The 8,311-nt window shown below is 30.7% G+C and overlaps 1 protein-coding gene across 2 annotated transcripts in view; it reads left to right on the top strand.

Annotated features, from left to right (window-relative positions):
• LOC106459226 (phosphatidylinositol transfer protein alpha isoform-like) overlaps positions 1-8,311 on the top strand; it is a 29,614-nt gene that overhangs the window by 4,517 nt on the left and 16,786 nt on the right. For both annotated transcript variants that reach the window (XM_022385665.1, XM_013918828.2), the window contains exons 2-4: positions 3,761-3,791; positions 4,336-4,499; positions 7,466-7,557. In XM_022385665.1, the coding sequence (XP_022241373.1) occupies positions 3,761-3,791; positions 4,336-4,499; positions 7,466-7,557 (287 nt within the window). The remainder of the gene's footprint in view (positions 1-3,760; positions 3,792-4,335; positions 4,500-7,465; positions 7,558-8,311) is intronic.

Genomic DNA, 8,311 nt, shown 5'->3' with positions numbered 1-8,311 from the left:
ATATATGTATATAGATTATTACTATTTTGAAATAAGTTCTTAAACCTATTTTTCTTAAAACTTAGAACAATAACTAAAGAAGTGATGGAATCAATTACCTTTTCTAGTTATGACCTTTGTACTCAGTTGCTGCTTGATATAGGTTGCTAAGCCTTTAAAAAATTTGCACATGGAGGATGTGAAACAAAATAATTTTTGTTAGGTTTTATATATACATTTGAATAACTAACAAATTATAAATTACTACATCAATACCATATAATTCTACTATACTTTATCAAGCTTATTAACTAAGCTGTACTTAGATCTAAAAAAATATAAAATTTCGAGCAGACTAAAGACACAACCTACCTTCTTGAGATCTTGGTTCAAAAGAAAGAAAGGGTGCCAAGCCCATTAAAATAGCTGAGAAAGACACTAGGGGGACATTCTGAGCCTCCAATTACTTATTCATGTCATATATAGAAGTAAGTGTATATAAGGTAGTGTTTCCAAAAATGGTAAGTGGTGGGCAGGATGCCACTGTATTTGATATATTACATGAGCAATATCTTAGCAAATTGAAAAGGCTTTTATTTTACATTCTAGCTTGTCAGTATCGGTAATTTGAGTTTCTAATTCATACGAAAATATAGACTGAGTATTTTGGCTTAACATTAACAAACATGTAATTTGAACCATTGCTGCATTCAACATACCACATGATGAAACACAAAAATCGATGTTTATCTGTGTATTTTTAATATTTGCTTTTAAATTAAGAAATTGAGTAATATATAGTACTAAAAGTTGATTTATAATCTACACATTGATACCAAAGTTATTGACATAAATTTATGAAATAGTAGTTCAATAAAATTTTGAATGCGAGTAAACAAACGAGATGACATGGCCTTTCACACATGACCCATGTTGAAAGGGTTAATAGTCCTTGCAAACAAGCCAGCCCATAACCTATTTAAATGTAAACCATCCATTCCAAGAATTTTCCTTTATAATCTCATCTCTAAAGCTAATTCTTGGAAGTATTCCTCAGAATTATTTTATGGCCCTTTTCTTTGAATTCCTTTATCAGTCCCTTGTGCTTATCAATAGCTTCTCTGACCAACCCTTCCCTGCATCATTAGACCTTTTGTGCACAACAAAGACTGCATCACTGCTAGTATCCTTTATTCTATCACTTGCACTACAGTTATGTCCTTCACCCTTGAATCAGGATAGATAATCTAATTTTTTTGTCATGTCTATCCCACAGACCATCCTATCTATGTCCATAACTATAACTTCTTAGGTTTTTAATTCCCATCCCTACCTGTCCCTTTTGTTTTCTTTCATTCCAACATTTCCTCATCTGCTCAAACTAAAGGCTAAAATATTTTACTTTATAGAACCTTTTCATTACAATTAAATCCACTTCTTGACCTAGTACTGTTTGTAACTTCCTGAAAGTCATTATTAGTTACTGTATCTCTTGCATATAAAAGTTCCTTTTTAAATCCTGCTTCCATTTTCCACAGTTTCCACTTTTCTTACTCTGTCTTTCTTACTCTGTTTAGGTTAGCCTTCAATTTCTCCTCTAATCTGCTAACTATACAAACATATTGTACAGCTTCACCATTAGCTTCAAAAATATTGTTAACAGCAAGGGCACCTGACTGATGAAACAATGCATTCTAATATTTACAAATAGAAGCATAAGAAAAATATATTTAATTAGCTATTACTGATTGCCAGGTTTATTTTTAGTTTAGCCCTAAGTACATAACTTCCTCTGATCAGATGTTAATAATAATTCCTTAAAAGTGCTCTGCCAGTCCTGAGTTTCCAAATAAAACACATTCATTGCACCCATTACACAGTAGAAGCTGTGAGGCCTTCACACCTATGCTACTCCTAACGACTGTAGTCTAGGAGTAAATAATGAATACTAAATACAAGTAGCTTATTTACAACACTGTTGATCCTAATGTTTGACAACTAAATATGTTACTCTATTTTATCATTACTTTATCTTTATACTAAAGTAATTCTTTATCTTTGAAACGGAAGTGATAAATAACTAGTCTTTTGATTATATTTATCTAATAGTACAATTTATTTAGGCTGTTTTTTAACTTATCAATAAGCTGAATTGTAGTTAAAGTAGTGGTACACATGCAACCTAATTTACATTATTTTGTACACAACCATATCCTAATTTAATTCTACTAATAATACTTACTACTTGTATTAATTTATCTTTTTTTAGTATTACCATAAAACTATTACAAATAATAGTACTTAAAGAGATTTAAATGAGATATTTCAAAAGCTTAGCTGTCTAATGTTTTTACTATTCCTTGTATACCTCTAATTGACAAAACTATGTCAATGTGAGTGCTACCTTGGCAACGTTTTTACCTGCTGTTTAAATTGTTTTTAAATAGATTTTCCTTATGACAATTAGTTCAGGATTCTTATAAAAAGGAAAGTTTATTAATTATATAAAGATGGCTCTATCTTTAAACAACTTGGGGATATCTCCACCCAAAGCATAATAAATATCTGCAATTTTTGGGCTGGTATGTTGCTTTAATACTTTGAGTTGAATTAAACACTCTTTCAGTTTTCTGGTGTATTTACTTATATTTGTCAGAACATTCTAGTGTTTTGTATGTTTTTTTCATTTATTGTATCTTAGTCATTATTATCATGTCAGAAAATATAAATGATTGGGACATCCTACAGTTTTTCTAATGACTACATGCTGGTGTTTTTTTATTGTTGCACTACTTCCCACTACTAATCCTTATTTCCAAGTTTCTATATGAATTCAATATTTGATGCTTATGTGAACAGTTAGTATATGTTTTAATTTGGATTTGATATTACTCCATTTGTTAAGTAGATTATTTTTGAAACCTCTGTATGGTAATAAATGATGTAGCTTATTGGCTTGATATTAAATTTTGACCATAATTAGTATTTATTTTGTCAATACCTTTATTAATAGAGCTCCCATAAAATTTGGTGGATTGTAAGAATAATAGCAGTTGTTAAAGGATAAAAAGAAAAATAAACAAGGATAATGGTATTTAAAGTTTAGTCTTTAAAAACAGTTATATCAGGATGATTTCATCACTTTTGAAAGCTAAGAATGTCAGTTTTGAAAACATATACTCCTGCAAATTTGGATTAGCAAAAGTTTATTAATAATGAAAGACAATGTTTTAAGGTGGAAGAAATAATCTGTGATGTTATAGAATATAAGAAGAGTTAGGTAACTTAGAACAGTTCTTAAAAGCATAATACTATTGACCTCTCATGATAATTAAAAAGTATTATTAGGGGGAAATGCACATTTACTCTAAGGATGCTCTTTTTCTACCAAAATTTATTTGTTTTAGCATTTTCTAGATGATTATAATATCCTGAGTCAGAATAGATTTCTGCCACATTTTGTTATTTATGATTACATATAAGAAGGGTTATTATTCATTTTGACAATCTGAAGAAGTATTTAATGACATTTTAATTAAAGTTAAATTTCTTTTTGAGGATTTTAAGAGGATCAAAGTAGAATAATTTATCTAGAAAATATTTAGTAAACTGACTATATGAAAAATAAACAAATGATTACATTTGTATATTTTTTAAAACCTTTGTAAGAAATAATTAATTTCTTTTTACTTGTATAGCTAATGATATCTCAAAACTGAAATCATACTTTAAGTTAGTAAAACTGTTGGATTTATATGCTAATATATTTTCCTTTTTTTAGCCGTGTTGTTTTGCCTTTGACGGTTGAAGAGGTATGGCGATTTATTTCTTTTCCATTTAATTATGGCAATTACTTAAAACTTATTAAATATTCTATTAGAGACATTTGTGCAATCTATGGTACTTATAATTTATATTTTAATTAAATATCTTTAGGTTATTAATCCATTACTCTTTTTTAATTTTTTGTAAGAACATTAATGTGTGCACTTGCGTTTTTGACAAAAAAAGAGATCAAGAAAGAGTGTTTTGAAAATGTATACGTTTTACATTGCAAAAACTTGTCACGTAGGCTGTACATTCTCTACTGATGCTATTATGCACTAGCTTTCTTGGAGATTTATACATTATGTAATTGTTAGTTCCCAAAATTACTTAATTTGAAATATTCTCACATTATTAGCAGGTTAGGTAAAAACCTTGTGTATAGTAAAACCAAAGATCTTATTTTTTGGATCACTATCAGACAGATAAGTCTTTTGTGATGATATAATGTTGTGATAAGTAGTGTGTATTCTATGTTTTTGAGTATGTACTAGTGATAAGCAGTAACTTAACCTTGATAACACTTTGCAGTATCAAGTTGGCCAGCTGTACTCTGTAGCACAGGCAAGCAAGAATGAAACTGGGGGAGGGGAAGGAATAGAAGTCTTGAAAAATGAACCTTTCACAGATTTCCCCCTGTTGGGTGGAAAATTTACATCAGGCCAGTACACTTACAAAATTTACCATTTGGCAAGGTATGTACTGTATAAGATACAAATCTGTTATTCAAATTTTGTTTTTAATTTTGGTGCCAAAATAAATGCTTTGAAAAACATTAAAAAGTTAACTGCAATCAGGGTTGTAGGAAGTGGTAAAGCAAGTTAGGCCATGGCCTGACGTCTTTTTTCATGGCATGTATAACTACAACTTATGTAATAAGGCTTTTTTCTTTTAATTTGATGTTATATTGTGTGTATGCAGTTTTTATAGTTGACATGGCTCAAGATTCAATCTCATAGAATTAAATTTTTCTGGGGGGAGCATGGCCCCAGACCTCGTAGAAATGGCATGCTTTGCACACATCTTGTGCCACATTGTTTAACTATGGCAATGGCCTGAAAAATTGCTTCCACAGCAATGGTAATGTTTATGATAATAAATTTTCAGAGTTTTACTGTTTGAAATTGTGGTCCAATGATATAGATTTACATTATGAAATAAAGTAAAATGTATTTCTATGGTAGTATTAATGGAATTTAATTTTCAGACCATGCTTAAAAAATTGTTTGTTTGATGTTTCCTACCTACCCCACTGAGGTTTGGGTAGGTATTTTTTTCCTTCAGCATCAGGTTGCCAACAGTAACAAATGCCAAAGGCATGAAGTCTCTCTAGGAGAGGTCTGGGGGCATGTCCCCTGGAAAGATTTTAATAAAGAAGTCACAAATGGTATATTCTCAAAGCTTAAATGATTATGCCAGAATTTGTAGTATCAGTGACACTGCAGCATAACACTCTGCTACTTCTCTGGAAAGATGGTGATGTCATTGCTCTCTGTGCTGGGAAAGGACTCAAGTGGTTACATTCACTGCACATATACTTTTGTGCATTTACTGGAAGTGTATTGCCAATGCATGTAAACAATTGCATAAACAGCCAATATGCTTTGTGGAAAATGTTTTTGATTTATAAATACTCTAAAGATGATCCTAAGATGTTAAGTAACATTCAAAAACTTAAATACTTTGCAGAACAAAAAGAATACATGGAGAAATGACCAGGCAGGTAAAAATAGTGAGGGGAGGGGGGGGGGTCAAATTGCTAAAAAGAATTTTGAGCCAGGCCATTTTTTCATGGGTCAGCCACCAACATCAAACAAATATAATTTTATTTTTGGCTTCACAAAGAAATTGACTTTATAGAAATTAAAAGTTTGCCTTTGTTTGTTAGTAAGGCCTAATATTAGCCTATCATCATACCAGCTTTTGTATTTATTGTGTACATCTTTTCAACATAGTATTTGAAATATACAAAATGTGAGCTTACACATTCCCATACGAGTCATATACTATAAAGAAATGTTTTTGAATTTATTCAAGTTCATTGCATTGAAGTATTATTTACAAACTGAGTATTGGGTTTTATAAAGTAAAAAGAAAAAAAGATGCATGTTATTTTAAGTGGAACATGCATTGTGTGACTGGAAATTCCAATTGTAATTTCTTTTGAATAGAAAGATATTCCAGTAACTGTGTTGTGGTAATTTATTCTTGTAATGTATATGTGTTGCATTCCCACTCAATAAACAAGACAGGAGTCTGTTAGAAATTCTGTTTTTAAATAGTAACACTTATGACATTAGATTTTGGTGCACAAGTTTAACAGTGTTTGTGTCTATGTTTTTAAAATTTACTCAGGTAATTTATGTGTAAAATATATTTATTTATTTATTATTGATATATATATTTTTATTAGGAGGATTATTTTGCATTGTTAGCTTAGTAGATGGATGTAATACTAGTCTAAATCTACTAAGCTGACCAAACATTCTAAACAATACAGACTTTTATTTTATAATTGACATTGCATACTCCTACTTAGACCAGCATATTAAATTAGCAATATTACTTAGAATTAGTAATGTAGTTTTGTCCCATTGAAAGCGTAGTTGTTTGACCTACTCTGGGAACAAGAAGACTAGCCTGCTTGTGAATGATGATAAATTTAATTCAAATAATAATAATAATAGAAAAAGAAATAGATGTTAAAAATTAAAGTAACATTAATAATATTGTGTTTTTAATTCTTATCCTTTTTTGTAAATGACTTGAATAAAAATGATGATAATTACTATTCACTTGCTTACTCTGGTTCACACCATAACAATCATTGTTCATAAAAATTGATGATACATATATATGTAGCACCTAGACCACTACTATCTCTGTTGTACTTTAGCCAGTATAATAATAAGCCCTGATATAGGACGAATAGTATTTCTATAGTTTGTGGATTAATATATTATAATTTTAAGGTACAGGAGAAACACAGGATGGATATTCAGTGTTATTGTAGTTTTAATATTAATATATTTTAGATGACAAACACAAGCAACCAGTTTAATGTTAATTTGTGATCTTAGTTTTTGATAGAGAATTTGACAATCACATGTAACAGTGTTATTGTTTTTGTAGTTTGTGGTTTTAGGTAATATATAAGAAAAATGAGAAATGCAGGCAACAAAGCCCATGCTTTTCTCTATATTTAGTGTTTGATTGCAGATAAAAATATTTATAAGCCTGGCATGGCCTGGTGGTTAGAGTGCTCAACTTGTTCCCTGTGAGTTGTGGGTTTGAATCCCAATCACAATGAACATGCTTGCCCTTTCAGCCATAGGGGCATTATTATGAGACAGTCAATCCCACTATTTGTTGGTAAAAAGAGTAGCCCAGGAGTTAAAAATATCTTCAGCAAAATTTTCTAACTGATTATCTGTAAAACGATTAAAGAGTTTCTAATATGTACATATATATTTTTGGTTTGGTTTGCATTTAATGCAAAGCTACATGAGGGCTATCTGTGCTAGCTGTTCCTAATTTAGCAGTGACAGACAAGAGGGAAGGTAGCTAGTCAACATCAACCATTGCCATTACATTCCCATATTCTACCAGCTTTATCTAAAATTTTATGGATTAACCCCTTATTACTCTATTTATAATTTAGCAAAGTTCCTGCTTTCATTCGACTTCTTGCACCCAAAGGTTCTTTAGAAGTTTATGAAGAAGCTTGGAATGCTTATCCATACTGTAAGACAGGTGTGTATATTATTGCAGATTGTTTCTTCTTTTTTTTTTACTTTACTGCACGTCTTTAAATTTTATAATTTTATATGCCCTTACCTTTTCAAAACAATTTGTTAAAACAATGTATGATATGGATTTAAATTCTGAAATGAAATGTAGTTAATAACTAGACAGAATTGACAAATTACAAAAACATTTCTTTTTATTACTTCAATATGTTAACATTTACCTTACCTGAAAGTGTATTTCCAGTCGATACTCATCTTTTCACACAGGATAGTTATCTTCCACGCATTCTTCCAAAGAGATTTGCAAGCCACCAGCCTTGTGGAAACTCCCTCTTAATTTTACATCAAACCACTGAATTTGTGCTACTGCATGATGACATCATCATGCAGCAGGACCATCTACCAAAGAGAAGTGCAAAACAGCTCCATGTGCATTGACTTCCTCTACATTTTGCCCTCGTGAATCCTCATTTTTCCCCTCAGCAGTGTATTGACCAAACACGTTTCAAGTTAATGAGATTTGCATTGTTAACAAAACTTTGATATTTGTTTTCTTAAAGCTTTAATATTTTTAATGACTTCTCGATTGATGGTGATTTGTAATTAGTCCTGAGTGTGGGATGTTGTTCACACTTAAGCCTTGTTTCTGTTGTGCTTTGGAAGCCCATTAACTGTCAGGATTGTAGCAGTTATTGTTCAGTGTGTTGTGGATTATCACATGCTTAACTCTTTTAGCACGGTCTTGGTCCCTGGGACTG

This window comes from Limulus polyphemus, unplaced genomic scaffold (assembly GCF_000517525.1).
Source record: "Limulus polyphemus unplaced genomic scaffold, Limulus_polyphemus-2.1.2 Scaffold578, whole genome shotgun sequence".
NCBI classification, from domain to species: domain Eukaryota; kingdom Metazoa; phylum Arthropoda; class Merostomata; order Xiphosura; family Limulidae; genus Limulus; species Limulus polyphemus.
The sequence above is the reverse complement of the archived record's forward strand: the minus strand, read 5'-3'. Positions and strand labels throughout refer to the sequence as shown.